This window comes from Syzygium oleosum, unplaced genomic scaffold (assembly GCF_021117445.2).
Source record: "Syzygium oleosum isolate NSW1041296 unplaced genomic scaffold, Sole_v2.1 Sole_v2.08, whole genome shotgun sequence".
NCBI classification, from domain to species: domain Eukaryota; kingdom Viridiplantae; phylum Streptophyta; class Magnoliopsida; order Myrtales; family Myrtaceae; genus Syzygium; species Syzygium oleosum.
This window is the reverse complement of record NW_026607492.1, coordinates 4,467,077-4,488,635: the sequence shown is the minus strand read 5'-3', so window position 1 is coordinate 4,488,635 and position 21,559 is coordinate 4,467,077. Positions and strand designations below refer to the sequence as shown.

Here is a 21,559-nt window from a genome sequence, read left to right as displayed (position 1 = left end):
CGGCAGCCGTAACCGATCCAAGAAATTCATGAAACCTGAATCGTACTTAATGTCCTAGGTTCTTCATTATTACGAGATAGATTCGGCTTTAGCTTAATCAAGAAAATTTCATCAAAAAAAAGGTGAGTGTGAACTTTCGCTTTTTTGTCAATGCTCAGCATTCACTTTCCTAGGTGCCCGCGCATTCAATGAATTCTTGCCAATTCTGAGCGCTCAAACCAAAGGCATGGTCGCCTTAAAGCCATTCCCGATCTTTGTAATTTATACATATATCGAGTAGGACCTCACATGCCATAGTTTCTCTGCTACACAGATTTAAACATTTTCACCTACCACAGCACGGCACACGTCTCTCTAGACCATGCTTCCAGTGGTTATTACATTGTTTTCCCTGTGTGCAATCCTCCTCCTTCCGGTCACCTGCCTTGGCCGGTTGCCGGAGAACCATGTGGCTCTCTTTGTCTTTGGGGACTCACTCTTGGATGCCGGGAACAACCTTTATTTGAACACCAGCGTGAAGATGAACTACTTCCCTTATGGAGAGACCTTCTTCAAGCATCCGACTGGAAGAGTTTGTGACGGCCGAATTGTGCCCGACTTCATTGGTAAAGCAATCTCCCAGAAATGAATCTTCTTTCAATGTAACTGAAGTTCAGTATGCTAGAGAAATAAATGTACCTTCTCGACAAGGAGATGTGTTGTGTTTGATTCATCTTTGTTTCAACACAGCCGAATATGCAAAGCTGCCGTTGATCAGACCATACTTGGAGCCCGGGTTCAGTAACTATACCAACGGGGTCAATTTCGCATCGGCTGGAGCAGGCGTCCTCCCAGAGACTCGTCCCGGGACAGTAAGATTCGCAGTTTGAGAGAATTAAGAGAAGGTTCCTTAGTTTGCTAGTCTTCACAGATTTAGCTAAATTTTGATGCTTGAAGCTTAAGTGAAGTTCGTATCTGCTATACTGCTTGGAAAATAACAGTTTGAACCTGACTTATACTACGAAGCTCATAGCATTCATTAACACATCATTAAATGCAATAGATTTATCCTGCTTGATACAAATGTGTAGGTGCTGTCAATTAATAATGTGCCTAAGGGAGTTAGAAGCTAACCATCGAGGATCCATTTGGCATTTCTTTATGTGTCTGTTGCATCATTTTGTACTTGGTAATCGATGATTTAGACAATCTGTTCATTGAGCAACCTCAGCTCTTGAAACTAGAATATCCGCTAAATCACAGTGAGGAAATAAGAATGCTTAATTTGATCAACTGAGTGATAATTCACGATTGAAAAGAACAATGTTTAAATCATTTGGCCATTAGGAAACGACATGGAATTAGAAACTTTCACTCCATGGATTTCTGATTCATTGATGGGAAACAGATACACCTGAAGCTACAACTGAGCTACTTTGAGGAGGTGGTGAAGCGGCTGAGGCAACAACTCGGAGATGAGGATGCTCACAAGTTGCTGTCCGATGCAGTGTACTTGTTCAGCATGGGAGGCAACGACTACATGGTCCTCGATACCAACCCCAAATCATCTGTCCTCACTGCTGCTTACAAGGAGACATTGGTGACAATGGTGCTGGGAAATTTCACAACTGTGATCGAAGTAGGAGCTTTGACTCTTACTAAGTTTTCTTGAAGTACTAGGATGGGCTAACTAATTCGTAACACTCAACTTGTGCTCTTTGTATGAAATGAATGATTAATTCAGGAAGTATATGCACTAGGAGGGAGGAAGTTTGCTTTCCAGAACGTTGGGCCGATCGGATGCATGCCGGCCACCCGAGTATCCTCGGGGATCGACGGCTGCCTTCACAATCCATCCATACTGGCGAAGATGCACAATATCGCCTTGTCGAGGTTGCTGAGGAAGCTGGCATATCAGCGAGCCGGATTCTCATACGCGCTCTTCGACTACTACACCTCCCTCACTATGCGAACTCTGCACAGCTCGAAATTCGGTAACGCCCCCAAAATTTAACAGGGGGGATCGTCGTCCACCCTTTAAAAATTTTCACTTCATCATTAACGTAGCACATTTTCTTGATCGTGCCATGCCATGTTTAGGTTGGTATTAATTTCTTGCGGCGCTCTTGTTATTTGGTGGTAGGATTCAAGGAAGGGAAGAGCGCCTGCTGTGGGAGCGGGGCGTACAACGGGAACTTCACCTGCGGAGGCAAGAATGGGACGGCGAACTACAATTTGTGCGGCGACCCAAGCGAGTACGTGTGGTTCGATCCTGCTCATCCGACCGAGAGCGCCAATAAGCAACTGGCCAGTCTGCTCTGGAACGGGCCGACCCGTATCGTCAGGCCTTATAACTTGAAGATGTTCTTCGATGCGTCTAATGTACAGGTGAATTGAGCGGTGATATGTTAGGCAACTATAGCCCTGAATAATATGTTTTGTTCTTGATTTGACCCACGTTAACCTCATGCATTGCATGTTAAAACATCAGTAAGTCTTGCTTTACGATGCTAAGCAACTCCTTTGGTTCTAGAAACGCGCCATTTCATGGAATCTTTTAGATAAAATGCACTGTCTTATGTCGTGTTGTAATTGTCTCGCGACGTTCTTTTTTCTTTATACTACCTCGGTTGATGTGCAGCGAGCTCTTACTAATCCTTGACGTGATTTGGTCATGAACGATAAAATTAGAACCTACGTACCGAGGCCCGTCCGGGGGGAAGCTACCTAATTCGCGAAATGAAAACAAGACAGATCATATGTAGTTAGATCTAATTCCCCAGGTGACCAGAAACTATATTCATTTGCTCAACTGTTCTAAGCAATGACTATCACCCATTAGGTGCACATGTTGTGACAACCCGACGTAGCTTCAGAGGTAGAGTGTTTTGACTTCTCATTCTGGTCATAATGTCTCGACAAGATGTACATGGCTCGTACCTTGCTCGTATCCGGCTCAATAAAACAAGGTTATGCTCTGCACCATTAGCTTTGTTTTCCATGAAAGTAGAGCTCCGATTTCTTTCTTGTCGAGACGGAAAGTTCGAGATCAAACAAATTTACCGATTCGATTACACCTCCTCGAACAAGCGCAGAATTCAAACCCCACCGAAAGTTCCTTGTCAAATCCCTTTTGAGGGGTCTGTGTGTCTTTAGGTAGATGAAAACGAAAACAGGGGACTCTGTTTTTGTGAACGGGAAGCGATGATCTATGGTGATTGTCACGTTTCGCCCTCGTGCAATCGCTGTCCATCATGCCAGCACAATGCGAGTGTGTGGCCGGGTAATTTCCGAGACTTTTCTAGGAATTTGATGCCGCTAATTTTTTTGTGGACGTTTCCAAGTGTTCCTCCATGATTGCGTTTATTGAAGACAGGGCATCAGCTTCAGGGGCCAGGGGCGAAAATTCGGTGCACTCTCGGAAAAACAGCGTTTCCTTCTCGTTAAAAGAAAAGGCAAAAGGCCAAAAAAAAAAATGGACGAGTACTTTTTCGCTACGTTATTATTTTGTCTTGTTTCTTATATAAAATGTCATATCATGTCATGTGGTGTCTTTTTCGAAAACGACGCTCGCCCAGCCCCTGGCCGGACCTGTCAATCGTGTCGAGAGAGGCTTTTTGTTCCATTCCGAATTCACTCCTGTAGACACTTCTTGATCATGCTGTCGAAGAATTGTCATAATTTTACCCCAAAAAAAAAAAAAAAAGGGCAGGAGGTTTTTGTCCATGAGAAAAAGCTTGATCCAATCATATGTTCAAGGCCACGTGCAAAATTTAATCGAGAACGAATTTGGTAAGTTTCCTCCAATTACCGATGGGGAAAAATACGATTCGAATTTTCAAAAGGTATATACGGTCGTGCTAAATCGCGAAAAATACGATTCGAATTTTCAGATGGGGGTGTCGCGCGTACGAAATTTTGTATCTGTGGCTCCCCGCGAGTACCGGGGAGAAGCCGAGACGCGCGAGTGGGGGAAACGCTCCCCCGGTTGCTCGAATAATTGCGTGGGGGTGGGTTTGACCTCATGTGAGTCGGGGGTGCTGTGGGGCCCCCCGGGGGGGAAAACTTTTGGACGGCGTTCCGACCGCACGTTTCACGTGGTGCCGACGACGGGGAGGGACACCTCGGCGTCCCTGCAGCGCCACGTCATCCCCCCGCGGGTCCCAGCTAATTTAATGCGCGCGGTGGTTAGTGAAATGACCTCCGTATCCCCAGTGGGATACAGCCCCCCCATCAAACGAGTCAATCCAGCTCCCGTTCCACGTTCGCCAAAGGTGTACGATCCAGTGATTGAGATGGAGAACGCGATGCGTGCAGATAACGGCCCTTGTATGTGCGAGCTCGAGCCTCTTCGACTAATTTTCTTCCGCCATTGGCGCGAGGAATCGGATTTTCGCGCGAAAGTTGGCGTGGAATCGGTCCATAGACTAGATTCTCTTCGAATTACGAAGATGGCGAGCTGGGTCCACGGATCGAATGCGACCGATGAAGGTCAAGCTGGGAGACGACGCGGCGACGAACCCAACCCATGCTCAATTGCTCACCCCAAACATGAGGAAGGGGGAATTGTCGGAATTTGTCTTTGACAACGACAAAACGATTACATCTTACTTGCTGTTGATGCTCAATTGAGATTAATAGAACAAACAATCCATGAACTTTGATTCAGCGTGCAATATTGTCCCCGAATTTTTAATTTGTGCAATGTGGTCTCCGAACTTTGGCGCAAAATATAATGTCGCATTTAGGTTATTAATTTGTTCAATTTGGTTTTTGAACTATTGGTAAATGTTCAATTGATTCCCTAAACTGTATGAAAATGTTTAAAAGTCCAAGGATCATATCGAATATTGGACCAAAGTTCATATACCACATTGAATAAATTAGGCCAAATTCAAGGATCTACATCGAATAAATGAAAAGTTCGGAGATAATAGTACATATCGAATCAAAATTCACGGATCATTCCTGTCATTTTTCACCCCTCGATCAAAGACGTCGCAACGCTTGTGGGGGGGTTGAGGGTGAAGCGGGGCCATCGTAACTGGCCACCTCCTCCTCATTTCGAGGTTTCAAATCCACATGGGTTTGGTGAGCGGGCCAGAGAGACGCCAAGGCTTCTGTGATCTCTATCAAACCTGACCGCGACACGTTTCACAGATCCCAATCTGATCCACCACGACGATGACGAGGACGATGATGATGACTATGACGATGGTGGCGAATCCAAGGTCCCGTTGTAACTTTGGTCTTGTCTGCATCGATTGTGCTCCACACCCTTGTCCCCCGTGAATTAATTTGTCACTTTCTCCTCTCCCCCATTTATGTCTTCCCGACTTCCCCCCTATTTACGTCAAGGAAGGTGACCCCCGATTTAATTGGCATCACCCACGATTGGGACATATAGTTGTTGTGGGTCGGAGCGGGCATCTAGATCCACATAACTTGAACTGGCAGGCAAACCCCGGTATTTCGATCCTGGCCCTCATATGTACGTGAGTCTTATAGGTAGATTCGACCCTGACTGTTCGGTAATTCCCCAACGAGGCTCGACTGGCTCGAACAGCAAAACGAACGAACCCAGGCAAGCGATTTCCTTTTGGGGCCCGAATCGCCAATTTTGACACGTCCAACCCGACTCGTATTGATCCCATCAATCTTATATAAAATAAATTAGTATCCTTAATTTTGGGCAGGCTTTAAATAAAGGGCTGATGGATCCTGCACTAAGCACGACCCTCCCAATTAATTGATTGACTCTAGCCACAGCATACTGCCAGAAACAGTTCTTTCAAGCACATGAGATGATGGACCGAGACAACGAATGTCGCGTTAGAATCGCATTCCCTTTTCCCTAGATGGAATACAATTCAAATTAGGATTTTTTTCTTAACAAATGTCCCGAGAGCACTTGTTAGATAGCCAATTAAAGAAACTCTACGATTTCCAAAGCACCAATCGTTCCCGTGTTATGCACGTTTTAATCGTCTCCATTCAATCGTCCCACATAAAATATGCTTTTCAAATGCGCCCGACCACTCGTTAGTAACACCCTTTTTACACACGTAGCAAAGCGTATACACCTAACTGTCGTTATAAATGTAGGAAAGTCGGACTAGGGAAAAGGCATCCGAAGGTTCCCTAGCGACCACGAAGCGTTCAGACTCTCTGCCACGTTCCCGGGCTTCGTTCGTCTCTCTCGCCTTAATATTATACAAATCGATGACCGACGATGATTGATCCCTCCCCTTGTCTGAACACATGTGGGCTTTTGGTCTCTTTTGAATCCCAAATAAAAAACAGAACAATTCGAGGCAAAAATAAATTAATAATTTACTTTGTTTTTTTTTTTAATGACTTGCGACGATTCGGCTCGACATGTAACCCAACGAACCGTGAAAAGACATTCGGGCCACATAACTTAACCCACCACCTCTCTCGATCGCCATCGACGCCTTCGCATCTCCGCTCATCGTTTTTCACATGCAAAAGAAGGGTATTGATTATTTTTTATGTTTATTTTTGAATTCTTCTTTCTTTTAAGGCAGATATTGAATTAAAAACTTTCAATTATGTCACCATGGCACCAAAAAATCTTAAATTATGCTTATTGTGATATCAATAACCTAATTTTTTGTTGCTATCACTGAAGCTTTTAAACGGGTACGGGTGTGACAAAAGTACTTTCGAGCCATGTGCTTGAAGTCGGATCTGCCTATCATTGCTTAAGTAAGCCGTCGCACCGGTTTTTTAACGTCCGCCTTGGATAGAACGGGAACGGGCGATGGAACATTTTTGTTCTTATAGTTGGTACGAGTTTGGGATATTGGTGATTAGAAAAATAATTTAGGCTATTGGTGTCACAATAACCAGAGTTTTATGATTTTTTGTGGTAGACATATGGGTATATTTGTCAGGCTACTACGAGTTTGGGGTATTGATGACACGATAAAAAAAAGCTCGAGCCGTCGATGTCACATTGGGCAAAATTTAGGGCTTTTGGTGGTAGATGGAGTGTAGTTTTATCACGCTGGTAGAAGTTTAAGGGTTTTGCGTGATAAAAAAAAAAGAGATAAACGCAATAGAAGTCCTAAAATTAGTCACGAAAGTGCAATTGAATCCTAAAACTTTAAAAAATGCCATCAAGTCTTAAAATTTGTCATAAAAGTGCAATCAAGTCCTAAAACTTATTGCAAAAGTGCAATTGACTCCTAAAAATTTTAAAAAGTGCAATCAAAAGAAGAACTTAGCCCGTTCGTTTGGCGGAAAATATTGTGTTTTTGGAAAATATTTTCCCAAATCATTTTCCTAGAAAATGTTTTTCCGAAACACAATTTTTCCGGTGTTTGGTTGAAATATGAAAAAGTTTCGAAAATATATTTTCCGGCGTCGCAACGATCGGCGCCGATTGTGTTCTTTTTCCTTCTTCTTCTCCGTGGTCGCCGCCATGGCCACTGCCGACGTCCGGCGACCACCAAAGGCGAGCTCGAGCCTCACCACAGGCCCGGGCGAGGCCACTGCGAGCTCGGCCGTGATCGGCCAAGCTGAGCCTCGCAAGATCGGCTGTCTCGCTCGAGGTCGCCCGATCGGCGACCTCGGGCGAGGTCGAGCTCGCCCAGTCGCCGTCGCCCGAGTCCTCGCAGTCGCCGATCAGCGATCGGGTGAGGTCGAGCCTCGCCCGAGGTCGAGCCTCGCCCAAGTCGCCGGACGTTGGCGAACCTCGCCCGAGGTCATCGGCGAGGCTCGGGCGAGGCCGAGCTCGCCGTCGATCGGCCGCCGACTAGCCGAGGTAGAAGAAGTAGAAGCAACAAAAAAAAATGAAAATAGGAAGAAGTTTGAAGCAAAGCAGAGTTTAGGACTTTCGGAAAATGACTTCGAGCTCCTGGAAGCAGTCATTTTCCTCAAAACAATGAAGGATTTGGGGGTGGGAAGGAAAATGTTTTCCGTGGGGAAAACATTTTCCGCCCCCAAACACCGGAAAACGCGAAAAATATTTTCCGGAAAAATATTTTTCGGGGCACGAACACAGCCTTAATTGGACTAACTTAATAAGTTTTAGAACTTGATTGCACTTTTTGAAAATTTTAGGACTCAACTGCACTTTGTGACAAGTTTTAGGACTTAATTGCACTTTTTGAAAGTTTTAGGATTCAATTGCACTTTGATGACAAGTTTTAGGACTTTCAATCCACTAATCCAAAAAAAAAAAAAAACAAAAGTTTCAAGGTGCTTCGGGGCTCAGGCATTGTATAGGGTTATTTATGGTATTTTCCCTGCTATTTGTTATTAGGTTTTTTTTTTTGGGTTGAGCACTTTTTGTGATTAGTTACTGCCACTTGGATCACATTTTTAATCGTTGATGATTGAAAAAAAAGGCAAGTGCTTAAAAGGATAAGACCACTTTTTCGCTCTTTCATGAAGGAACACCCGCACAAACACGTGGAAGTGGAGTTTAGCGAAAGCACTCTCACATGCTCAATAATAAATAGTCCTTAATTAGCAAGTTAAGTATGATTGTACCGATCGTAGTTAATTAATTCGATTTTTTAAACCCTCCACGGTTCCTTCGGAAATGGTAAGGTTTTTGGCGCAAGAAGAAGGGGCTGACCTGTATTATCATGACTTGGTTATAAAACATCGATTACTCGATATTAGACCCGTCAAAATGGATCATAAATCCATTACTTAACCCATATATTAGTAGATGGGTCATAAATGGATTAGTTATATTTAGTAAATGGGTCATAAATGGGTAGAAGTTTAATATTAGTGTTAAATAGATCATAAATGGGTTAGTTATATTTAGTAAATGGGTCATAAATGGATAGAAGTTTAATATTAGTGTTAAATGGTTGTAAATAGGTCATAAATTAGTTTATAACTGATTTAAACTCAACTCGTCTCTCTCGCCCTTACTCAATCTTGCGGTCACTCACTTCGCACTCTGATCTCAATTTGAGTATGAATTTTCCTAGATTTAATTAAATATAAAAGTGTTTTAGCAATATGGGTCTGATCGGGTACGGGTTGGGTATGGATCGGGTCGAGTATGGGTCAAGAAAATTGCATTGCGCATAAATTGGTCATAAACGGGTTAATGGGTCAATTTGGGTTGGACTATTTATGACTCGACCTAAATTCGACTCGACCGACCCATTTTACAGGTTTACTCAATATCTGTGCGAAAGGACAAAAACAAAAGACCTCTCAAAAGGCAAGATTTTATTTGATTTGATTTTTATGAATAACTCTTGGCAATGGGGGCCGCGAAAAATCGGGAAAAAAATGACAAATCAATTGTACATATCGTGTCGTATTTTGAAACGATGTGACGTTTCAAAAATTCACAGCGTCTGCGAACGTACCGTTGTTGTTTTCCTCTTAACTCCCGGTGCTCGGACCTCCCGATCGGAAGAGATTAACGTCTCCATCTGCGAAATCAAGCGAGCACCCACGTATCTAGGAAATGAACCCAGCGTTAGCGCGCGCGGAAGCATGTCTAGAAAATGACGACGCGCCGCTAATCGAAAGGACGGAACCCACGAAAGCAATCGGGGGAGACGTATCGAAATTAAGCTTTAGCTAATTCATTAAGATGGTAACGACTTCCTGTGCACACATTAGTAATTCAAATAATTAGCAACACGTACGCCGGTGATGCAAGCCATGGCTTAACTAGTATTTCTTTTCTTCGGGCCGGAAAAAAAACCATTCATCTATATTACATATACATATACATATGCTCAGGAGTTGACTGGATACGCCTCGAAAAGTTTGATACGGCGCTTTACGATGTTCCGTAATTACGACGGCCCAAGCAAAAAGCAACCCCGCGCGTTCATACCGTGCGTGTAAGAAGATGGCGCTTATTGACCTTCGGCTCGTCGTTGACCGGGGGCAGTTTGACTGACCCCCGGGAAATTTATTTTTTTCGAAATTACCGGAGGTCCCGTGGCAATAATTTACAAGAGGTCAAAAAGGGGCGCGATAATGATGACAATAATTGAGACCCGATTCCCGTACGTAGCTCGCTCCACGTAAAAAGGGAAAAAAAAACATTTAAAATACTCGAAATAATTCGCGGGGGGCAGTTCGCCACCAGCCATTGCTCCTCTGTTATTTATTTAATTTTTAAAAAATTTCATTTTCGTTTTAATTTGATTTAATTTTTTTTTCAAAAAACTATCGTGTGGACACAGCCGCCGGAGCGATCTCTCTCTTCTCTTCTCTTCTCCAAAACCTTCGCTCGCGCTCTCAATCTGCATCGGCGCTGGCGTGTTCCGGAGCTTCTCTTCGCTCCCTCCCTCCCCTCGTTCGTCTTCCGAAGCTTTCTTTTTTTTTTGGGCTACGCGCCTTCCCTCTGCGCGAGCGCTTGTTCGCGGCGCGCTTCGTGTCGGTGTCCGGGAGGGGCCCCACCCGGTCGGTGCCGCGCGTACGGATTCGGGGCGGCGGCGGCGGGGGGCGAGCTGGCTGGCGGTGGTTGCCGAGTTTGACATGTGCGGCTGAGTTCCGGCCGAGCTGTTGAACAGAGGAGAGGAGAGGAGAGGAGGAGGAGGAGGAGGAAGGGACGAGATTCGGCGACGCGGGAGGCGGCTGCGGCGAGGGTGCATGGCGGCGGCGGAACGGCGGTGCCGGATCGACGAGGAGGACGGCGGCGGCGGCGCCGCCGCCTACCGCTTGCAGAAATTCAGGCTCTACGAGACTCGCTCGGTATGTGAGCATGAGCATTTGCCCGGAAAGTTTTTTTTTTTTTTTAACCTTTGGCCGCGTTGCGAGCGTCTGCCAACTTTGCCACTTCGGCTGCTACCGTGTCTGCTTCTCATGGATGAATTGAGTTCGTGTTTTCGGATTTTCCAGATCGGTTTTAGGAATGCTGCTCTCCGGTGCAGTGCGCTTTTTTTTTTTTCCCGCTCCATTCGGATGTGATTTGAGTTTTTTTGTTCTTTTTTTGCTGATTGCGATTTGCTAGTTTAAGTTCATTCGGCGAATATGAATCGAAAAATCCTCCCTTTTTGTGCGTCAAGAGCTTTTACAGATCGTTTTGTAGTTTGGGATTTGTGGTTTGACCTGTTGATTTGCTATGATTGATCCACCTCACCTTCGTTCTGTTGGTTTACTGGGTCTCTTGTTCCTTCTTGGACTTCCATACAGTGAGGAGCACTGTGAAAGGGGGACTGTTTAGTTTCGTTTCGTCTTTGGATGGTCGCGTGAGATGAGATTTGTCTTGCTGGTGATGCAGAATCATGTCCTCTCACTGTTTGTTTAAACAGCGGGGAAAGTTCGTTAGTTGTGGTAATCGAAGATTTCGGGAGTCGAGACGGGCAAGATTACTTTGTGGTTGCGCTATGATCGGATCTCTCGGAATGTACTTCCTTGATCGAGGATTAGATATACGTCTGCTTAAATTTGTCCTCGCCGATACCGCTTTTCAGAAAACATTGCAGTCCAGATTTCACATTGCTGCAAATCGTCTATCTATTAAAATTTAACTAAGCTGTGGCGTGTTTCTTACTGTATGACATTGCACTATAAGTCTGTAACTCTGATCAAAGTTATGGTAGTTATTGGGGAGACCATGCCCCAGACCACTAGACATTTCTAAAGATGGAGGAGGCCAGAGGAGCGCATGTATGTGAATATCCAGATGATTTTGTCATGCTTTCGTAGTGCCGTGAACAGATCCAAAGCACTTCACTGTTTTTTTCTTTTTTTCGCTTCCGATTAATTTTTGTTATCTGGCATTTGAAATCTGATGACGTAGTTGCCTTACCTGTATGTCTCCATCTCTTTTATAGGTCGTTAGATAGGCTTATATGTTAATTTTTATCCCCCTACGTGCGACAGAATTTCTACATGATTGGAAGGGACAAAAACAGGACTTTTTGGAGAGTGTTGAAAATTGATCGATCAGAACCTTCCGAGCTAAACATTCTTGAGGATCCTACCACATATACGGAGTATGAGTGTTGTGACCTGCTAAAACGGATACATGAAGGAAACGTTGCTAGTGGTGGCCTTAAGTTTGTGACTGCATGCTATGGAATTATTGGTACGTTGTACCCAAACTTAATCCTCGAGCAACTCATTTTAGTATGAAACTCACGGTGTTTCTTTATTGTCTAGGGTTCATCAAGTTCTTGGGGCCCTTTTACATGCTGATTATTACAAAGAGAAGGAAGATTGGTGATATTTGTGGCCATGCTATATATTCAATCAGCAAGAGCGACATGATTCCAATCCCAAACTCTCAAGTGCAGACAAATATGGCTTTTTCTAAGATTGAAAACAGGTCTTTTGTCCATCCTGAGAGTAAATGTAATATACCTCGGTACTGTTAGGAAGATATATATATGAGATTAGCATTTGGATGGTCATTTCACCCCTGTACTTTGAAGATTGATTTAGTGGTCAAATGTTCTAAGTTCTTTTCAGCTTTATTGCGATCGTTGGACTTGGAACTTAGAATGAACTGAGATAACTCCCTTTTTTCTTATAACTTGTGTAGCAGTACTACAAGAAGAAAATCTCATTTGTCTGGCGACATTGTATTAGTAATTTAATCAAAGATAGAGGTCTCATAAGATCAAGTTTCTGTTAAAGATGCCTTGGTTCTTCGCTTATGTTCAATACATTGGATGAATAGTTAGTTTGTAGCTGTGGCATAAGGATATCACACTTCATGACTGCATCCTATATAGTGAATGAATTTTCCAGGAGTCATTGCCAGTTTTTTTACCGCAAATGGACAGGGTGAACTGCGTTGCCTCCGTGATCTTGTAATGCATAATGAATGATACAAGATGTCAGCAATAGATTCCTGTCAATTCTTTTTCATTGTTGCGGTTCAAATTATTGGATTACACTTCTACTTTGTGTTCGATCTGTTCTACTGTTCAATGTGTTTAACCAGATGCTTTGCCTTTTGATCGTCCGCATAGATACAAGAAGCTCCTGTGTGTGGTTGATCTTACGAAGAACTTCTTCTTCAGCTACTCATATGATGTTATGCGTAGTCTTCAGAGGAACTTGTGTGATCATGAGTCTGGGCAGACCCTCTATGATAAAATGTTTGTTTGGAATGAATATCTGACACGTGGAATTCGGAATAACCTCAAGAATACTTTGTGGACAGTTGCATTAGTACATGGGTTCTTTAATCAGGTATGGATTGTGAAGTACTTCAATCAGAGTTTTTACTGGATTATTGTTATACAGAATCAAGCGCAAGGGCATAAAAGGATTCATATAGCCGAACTCATTTAATGGGATAAGGCTTTGTTTGACGTTGTTGTTCCATATTATCATTATTTCAGTCTTTAGCTTACTCATCTAACTGTTAATCAATTAAAATGGTTTGAACTGAAGATAGCATCGTGTAGCTAAGTTAAAAAGCAACCTCATGCATTTCCATGATGGTTTGTGCAAAAAGTCATGTGCGTAGCTGAGAGAATGATAGATTGATGTCATGTTCACTGCTGCTGTGTTGTATCAGGTGAAGCTTTCTGTCTTGGGCAAGCAATTCTGGTTCACCCTGATCGCTAGACGCTCACGGCATTATGCTGGCACCAGGTAATAGATTCTCTTTGGTATTCTGAGGATGAATTTATCTGAAAAATAGCCATGTTTGTCCTCACATCTATCTTTATATTCTGTTTTCTTTTCTTTATTACTTTTCATAACAATGAAAATAAGCCAATCTTCCTCTTCATTTGCTCATCCTAAGCCTGATCCTGCTAATTCATCTCTTGTGCAGATACCTCAAAAGAGGGGTCAATGAGAAAGGCAGAGTTGCTAATGATGTTGAGACAGAACAGATTGTGATTGAAGATGCACCTGAAGGATGCCCGGTGCAAATCAGTTCTATTGTGCAAAACCGGGGCTCAATCCCTCTTTTCTGGTCACAAGAAACTTCACGATTGAATCTTAAACCTGATATAACACGTGCGGCTTGTGAAGATATGAATTCTGTTTTTTGTTTGGTTCCCCATAGCTTTACCAATATCTTACCATCTAACTCCGTCATTTTTTTTTCCTTATCCAGTATCAAAGAGGGATCCCAATTATGCAGCCACGAAACTTCACTTCGAAAATCTGGTCAAAAGATATGGAAATCCGATAATTATACTAAACTTGATCAAGGTTTGCATCTCTCCTAGTTCCATGTTTGGAAAAGCAATATAACAGCATTTACCACAACATTTCTAAAGTTTTATTTAAAGTTAACTTCCTGTCTCTTCTTCCCGCTTCTCTTGTTACGTTTTGACAGACACATGAAAACAAGCCTCGAGAAACTATACTTCGTGCAGAATTTGCAAATGCTATCAGATGTATCAACAAAACCTTATCTGAAGAGAATCGTTTGCGGTTTTTGCATTGGGATCTGCACAAGCACTTCAGAAGGTGATAGGTCTTTCCTTTTCCTGTTTATGGGATGTGATGTTATGCTGAAATGATGGTTGAAACATTGTTCTTGTCCCGGTTCGCAGCAAGGCTACCAACGTATTGGAACTTCTCACCAAAGTGGCTGTCTACGCAGTAAACTTGACTGGCATTTTTTATTGTAAAGTGTCTTCTATTTCAAGGATAGAGGGATCACTGATTTCATCTTACTTTGGGTAAGTGTTATCGGAGAAGCCGCTTGTTCTCAAGTGCGATACTTCATCCTCATTTGCTTGAGCCAAACTATAGATTGACTTTTGAATTCGGGTGAATTAGGTAGTTGGATCTTGTCGGATCTTATTCTGATCTCGATACTATTTGCTACTCGTTCTCTGCTGGCAATTTACTGACTTATAAAATGCTACAGGAATAGTGATAGTTCTGACTGCAGTTCTCTGAATTTCTCCAACAATGGTGATGATGCTGATAGCTTGGAAACAGAAATCAGCAGCAGCAGCAGTTGCTCAAAATTGAAGTTGTCAGTGTTTCAGAAGGGGGTTTTAAGGACCAATTGTATAGACTGTCTAGATCGCACAAATGTTGCCCAATATGCATATGGTTTAGTTGCTCTGGGAAGGCAGCTGCACTCAATAGGATATATAGAATCTGAAAACATTGAGTTAGATGATCCCTTGGCAGAGGATTTGATGAGGATTTACGAGACAATGGGTGACACACTTGCCCTGCAATATGGAGGTTCTGCTGCACATAACAAGGTCATTTTTCTCCCCTTCTCCATGCTCTTATGTCTCCTCGATACTCAGAAAGAATCAATATCGGTGCTTGCGCTACAAACCAAAAAAGAAAAGAAAAGAGAAGGATATCATGAGAGGTTAACGGCAGAAGTAAAGGAAATACATGGTCAATAATGGTGAACACTCTAGCTACATGGTCAATAATAGTGAACACTCTAGCAATATATGGTCCGGACACGTATTTCTCTTGAAGCCAAAAAAAGTCATTGGATCTACGAGAGACTTTAAAATGAGAGATTCTGTCGACTTTGTTGCTATCATTGACTATCTTTCTAGTGATGATTAGAGTGTGCAGTGCAAGAGGTTTGGAAACCAAGGTTTCTAAACATTCATAAAACTTAGTAATGCGTGACTTTGTGTGCTAAAACCATGCAACGATAAAACCTTATGATGTTCTTTCTGGGGTATGCTTAGATTTTAGTTGGGCGTCTCTCTTGTTTGTAACATTTATACACCCAAATTTCATTTTGCTTCTATGCTCCCAAGAAGTAGAAACTAGTAATCGACTTCCACCTCTTTTGCGTGAAGCATTTAATGACAGGAATGAGCAGTACACATGTCAATGTGCTTGGGTGGCCTTCAATATAGGAACCGCTTAAAACTTAATATTTCTTTCTCGTTTCTTTTGGAAATATGTGCTTGAACCAATGTAATGTTCGTGTGCATACCAAACACATGAATGCTGCTTATACAATGCAAAAAGTCATCACTATGAGGAGCAGTATTTTCTGATCAATTTAATATCCAGTTGAAGACACAAATATGTTAACATTGTGTTTGAATGACATAAGTTGATTTCTGTGCTTGCTTTTGAAATCTTAGTGGTGGAAACGAGTTGGTTTTGAATTGGAAGTTGCTGAGTTGTGAGATGGATTCATTTTGGTTTGATATGCCAAAACCATGCCCAGAGTGTTATGTCAGATTTTGTGGCATAGAAAATTCATTGCCACTTTGTTTTTGTTATACTCTAATCTGGACTCTGGATGCTAATTGGTGCTACAGTTCGGTTCATCCTTATTCTTTTGGTGCTACAGTTCTGTTCATCCTTTTTCTTTTGCTCTGCAATGGCCTTTACCCTCAACACCTTGATTTTCATTTTTATGATCTTAAACAGATATTTTCTGAGAGAAGAGGTCAGTGGAAAGCAGCTACGCAGTCCCAGGAGTTTCTTAGAACTCTTCAACGGTATTACAGCAACGCGTATGTAGATGCCGAAAAACAGGATGCCATCAATGTGTATGTAGACTCGCTTTTCGTCAGCGATTATTTAAAGTAGAATTGAGAGAATCTTTTTGTGTCGTTTTTTCTCACCATAGCTTAGGATAATGCATTTACTTAATTATACACGTCTTGACAATTATTGCAGGTTTTTGGGATATTTTCAACCTCAACAAGGGAAGCCTGCTTTGTGGGAGCTGGATTCAGATCAGCATCACACTGTTGGAAGGCACAGTGCTAACTGTACTCAAGAGACTCCTAGGTACAAAAAGGTTATTTTTCCTTATTTTTGAGTTATTAAAGTTCATCGTGTCAGATTTTAGGAGCTTATGATTGACCATATGTTGTCTATAAGTGGCAAATATCTGATCGGAATAAGCATTGTGGAGTCCCTCACAGTTAGAGGCATTGCTTCCCAGGACCCATACTACTTTATTTGTAAATATCAGAGAATTTGGGGATAATTCACGTACAGCATGCTGCTTTGAGAAAAATGACACGCACATGCTTGGTTCTCCCTTCTGGTGCAATGTCTGGAAACAATTACATAGAAGAAGACTTGACTCCAAAAATAAACTGCTATGTTTTTTGTAGGTCATTTATCAAAAGATCACTCTCTGATGGTAATATTCTCCTGGAAACCAACACTCCGATAGTGACCAAAAGTTCAGTTCAGAATCAGCCACTATCTGAGATTGCAGAGGGGACTAGAAAAGGTCTTTCAGAGTCGACGTTCAACATTTCGGCTTGTGAAAGTAACCTATCTGATGAAAGGTATGGTCGCTTGACATTTCACACCATCCTCATTTCTTTTTAGGGTTCTCCCGCATGGTCCTGTTATTTAATTTTTTCTGGGTTGAAGACAGAATATATGGGGAAGAAAATTTCTTTCTGACAATATCCTAGGTTTTTAATTTCTTATTGCCTCATCTTTATACCGGATACAAACAAGCCAAACTCACACAGTTAAAGAAGGAGATATAGGCTAATTGCTAAACCCGTCTGAGGCTAAGCCAACTCATTTTAATATATAAAAGAGAAGAACTATTATATATGGAGTATTGTTTTCTTCATTGTGTAGATCTTTAACATTTTTATAAAGGGAAGGCACTATGTGGAGATGAGTGGCTGCAATTGCACCCACTGAAGTTTTGTTTCCTCACGCTTTTTCTTAAGAGAAACTTATTTTGCACATCTCATCTTAAACCTTTGACCCCACTAGACTTGTTAACTCACTAAGTTTGACCCCAGGATATTCATATATTATTGTTTGAACTCTTAAGCTTTCTTGCAAAGATTACAACTAAAGGGAAGAACTCGCGGTAAGAGAAGGAGCACAATACAAAGTACTAGAGAAAAAACTAAACTTTACGTTTCCATCATTTCTAATTAATTCCTATGATATTATTTTTCCTAAGTATATGCACTTGTTTTAAACTAGTTGTTCTCAATTACGTCAAATGAAATAAACTTGAAGCATTAATAACAAAGTAGGTGAAAATTTCAATCCAAAAAAGAAATGCATGTACAACAATTGTAAAAGGTGAATATCATACCTTTTCAATTATTTCGACTGTTCACTTGTAGTAAGAAATTATTTTTCTTTTGAAGCTTTTCAATGCATTAATGCACGCCAGGAACGATGAAAAATTAACTATAACTTGTTTCTTTCTCATTATTATATATAGGGAAAATGCGTCCCCCTGATGTGGGGTCCGTTTCTTAAGCTTCTTCCGAATTTGACTTTGTTCCAAAAATCCCCTAAACATTCTCATTTTGACTCAATAACTCCTCTGAAGTGGCGCCAGCTTCTGGAAGTTCGCCCAGACTTGATTTTGTTCCAAAATACCCCAAAACTTGATCACTTTGACCCAATAACCCTTTGAGCTCATTTGTGTTGAAATTAATGGCCGACCAATGAACACGTGTTTGTCACGGGCACCTTTCGCCACTTTCCAAGAGGATTTTACTACGAAAAAAAAAACACATTTCTCCCATGTCATGCACATCAAAAACATTACAAGAACCCCCGCATCTGCCCCAACTTTATAGATCAGAAAGAAAAGGTTATGGTTTCTCGAGCATAGATTGAAAATTTTAAGATGGAGAATCACTACAGATGTGGGATTACTGAGGCCACAAAATCCTGTTTTAGATGTACTAATGATGAGCATTGGCACCTCTAGTGTCGATTTTCATGGATCTGGATAGCACTATAAAACCAAATGGTAAATGAGATGACTGTCCCTCTTCTCATTTTTTCAGTTTCCTCCTTAAGATTCATCTTACTTGATCAGTTTCTCTCAGATGTCCGTCTTAAAAACTGAACCAGACTTATCAATTGGAGTGACTTAATTTGTTTGCTTATGTCTTTGACTTAATTAGTGCTTCTTGCAATTTTTTGCAGATGTACACCTTCTATGGATGCTATACAACTTTTTAAGGACGTAAAAGAGGATGACTGTCCTGCAAGTAATTACATTTGCCTTGATAAACATGAGAATGCATGCAACTGTTCGAATTTTCTGGACGTGGATTGGCTTTCTTCATCAGGAAATTCTTTTGAGGAAGAAATATATGAAAGGTACCTTCTGGAGTGTACTTACTTTCTACTTTGGAATATCTCTGGTGAAAGCGAAACATTAAAGTGGAGTCAATTCGATGATGTTTTTGATTTTGCCAAAAATAACAGATGTTAGCCATTCTCTTTGAGGCATTCCTTTTTTGGATAGCGTGGCAAAACCGAACCTTCAACTCAAGTACTCCCCGTGGAGACCCACAAAGTACCACGTTCATGTGCATCATATAAGAATCCACTATATTGTGGCGGACCTGGCTTTAAAGATTATCTTGAGTGGGAGACATTCACGCAAACACACACACACACATATATATAGACATGTAAAATGTTAAGATTCATGACAGAATTTGGAGACGAGAAGAGTATATGGGTGCAATTTTCACATTGAAAGCTGCTTCTTTCTTTATAGTATTTTCATGGAAACCAACCACTTTTAGTTAATGATATTCACATGGAAACCATTTTGAGGGATAATGACTTCCTTCCTCAAGACGCCTGTTATACTAAGTATAAGTCAAAAAATTGTGTTATAGTGCTTCACAACAACCCAAATTACCTAAAGAATAGAAATTACAATAAGGACCAACTTTTGGAGCCACACTATTCTTATATCAAGCACGAAAGAAGCTCCAAATAACGGATGTTAGCCATTCTCTTTGTGGTATTCTTTATTTTGTTACCATTTACTTGTAAATAAAGAAAATAGAGACGAACTTGCCTATTGTGAAAAAGGAATTTACAGATCTAGAAGGGGATTGGTTATTCAGACTAGTGACTAGAAAAACAAATGAATGGATGAATACCATGAATGGGTCTGTAAAAAAAAACAATTAAAGGGGCTGTACTCAAGCAAGACTAGATTTCACACAAAAAAAAAAAAGAGACGGAAGAAGCAGCAGAAGAAGAAAGGCAAGAAAGGAGAGGCACTCTACTCATCAGGGTAGGAGTAGGAGGAAAATAAGCAGTGGGGCTTGATCATTTTTTCCTTAGAGTTTTTAGCCATTTGTCATCTTCATGTCCTTCCTTTTCCTTTACGCCTTCCAAAGTTTGTGTTAGGGAAATATGTAAATTTCTTAAATTGTTTATTAGTTGCCAAGCTCATATTTGCTTCTCTTTTAAATGGATACAGGTCATCCATCACTGGCCTGCCACAGGATAATGATGTCAATGGACAAAAATCAGCTTCAACCACATCCGGAAGCAAGTCTTTATCTGGAAGGAAGGTTGATAGTTTTTGCTTATTGCTGCTAAGTTTAAAATTCTAGAACTTTCCTTGACAGGTATTAATTGTCATGCGTTGCTTGAGTGCATGAAATGAAGGAATTGTTCTCGCCAGTTCTCAATGCAAATGCTTTAGGCCTTTGCTTCCTTTTCTTTTTCTTCTTTTTCTTCAACCCTTTATCTGTTGATTAGTAATGAAGTTGGCAGACATCAATGAGTGATCCATCTGATCACTTATCCCAGCGCAATCCCATTTTCTTATCATGACCAGAAGTTGTGACTTGGCTTGCATATGCTACTACTAAAAGTGAATGTCCTCATGGAATTTGTTTGTCGTGTGTGTGTGTGTGATCTTGCTTGTTTCCGACAATCCCTCACAGCCTGATGAAACATACACAAACTTTATACCGGGGGTAGTTTTCGCTGAGGGAGGTAGCTACTGTACCTCCCTGAACTTGGTACAAATTGGGATATACATACTTGACTGGGATGGCGTATGATTTACGACCTTCCATCCACTGAACAGTTTTTGTCCATTTTTGGCCTATTATCAACGGATGGCATCTTCTGACCTTGTATAGTAGATACTTTTGCGTGCTACCTCATTAGTTATTAATCAGGTGCTCTTTCCAATGGTCTGATAGTGTGACGCCTCGATCGAACTTTGAATTTGCACTTGCTCTTGTTTAGATCCCTGGATAATGTCAGTCTACCTTGGCACATTTATCAGATTATCACTTGTTCATTGAAAGTAGACGTTTCCTTGCGAACTTATTTGCACCAAATCTCATTTTCGCTTTGTCTTTTCTAAAAAGATTCTTCCCCTCTCTGCCTCTGCTTGTAGGAAAAGAAACATGCCGGAACTCGCACAGATTGTGGCAAGGCTCTAGCCGAATATTCCGATGACTTTGTCCGTTGGGTTACTGATGGGGAAATGCTGTCCCTTTGATCCCCGCTTTTTTACAAACTTGACATTTACCATATTCATCTGATTCAGACCCGTCCGAAGGACCGGGTTTCTAACGCAAGCAATAAAGCGGCGCCAATCCTTCTCGAGAAGAAAAAGACGTCGCCTCATGTAAATACCATGCAGCATTAGTTAGATTTTTCGGTCGTCTGCAGGAAATAAATGTCGCCATCCTCACGTAGCTTCTTTTCTGCCCATTCTTGTACATAGTGCTGTCTATTATTTTGGAATTTGGAGCTTCAGCTGAAAGTTGTACCTAGAGACTTGTAGGATCATTTTTGTAGTGTAGTAGGCCACTCATCTATTTCTCCCAAGGTGCTGAAGTGATGTAAGATGCTTTCCTGAAAATTTTGCACATTGGACAGTGAAGGTATACAAATTCTTGTCTATATTTCTCAT

The 21,559-nt window shown here is 41.6% G+C and overlaps 2 protein-coding genes across 2 annotated transcripts; both read left to right on the top strand.

Annotated features, from left to right (window-relative positions):
* Window positions 1-145: 145 nt before the first annotated feature.
* On the top strand, window positions 146-2,515 carry LOC115685661 (GDSL esterase/lipase 1-like). The gene is made up of 5 exons (XM_030610750.2): window positions 146-605; window positions 730-851; window positions 1,388-1,618; window positions 1,724-1,973; window positions 2,123-2,515. Exons 1-5 carry the CDS (start codon window positions 362-364, stop codon window positions 2,374-2,376), a joined length of 1,101 nt encoding a protein of 366 aa, XP_030466610.2. The 5' UTR covers window positions 146-361; the 3' UTR covers window positions 2,377-2,515.
* An 8,012-nt stretch (window positions 2,516-10,527) lies between these two features.
* LOC115686222 (phosphoinositide phosphatase SAC2-like) lies at window positions 10,528-21,558 on the top strand. Its single transcript, XM_030611443.2, has 16 exons — window positions 10,528-10,689; window positions 11,824-12,028; window positions 12,103-12,268; window positions 12,918-13,140; window positions 13,472-13,548; window positions 13,733-13,920; window positions 14,021-14,118; window positions 14,246-14,379; window positions 14,466-14,594; window positions 14,786-15,134; window positions 16,288-16,409; window positions 16,540-16,653; window positions 16,986-17,165; window positions 18,799-18,975; window positions 20,102-20,195; window positions 21,038-21,558. Exons 1-16 carry the CDS (start codon window positions 10,588-10,590, stop codon window positions 21,140-21,142), a joined length of 2,463 nt encoding a protein of 820 aa, XP_030467303.2. The 5' UTR covers window positions 10,528-10,587; the 3' UTR covers window positions 21,143-21,558.
* Window position 21,559: the final 1 nt, after the last annotated feature.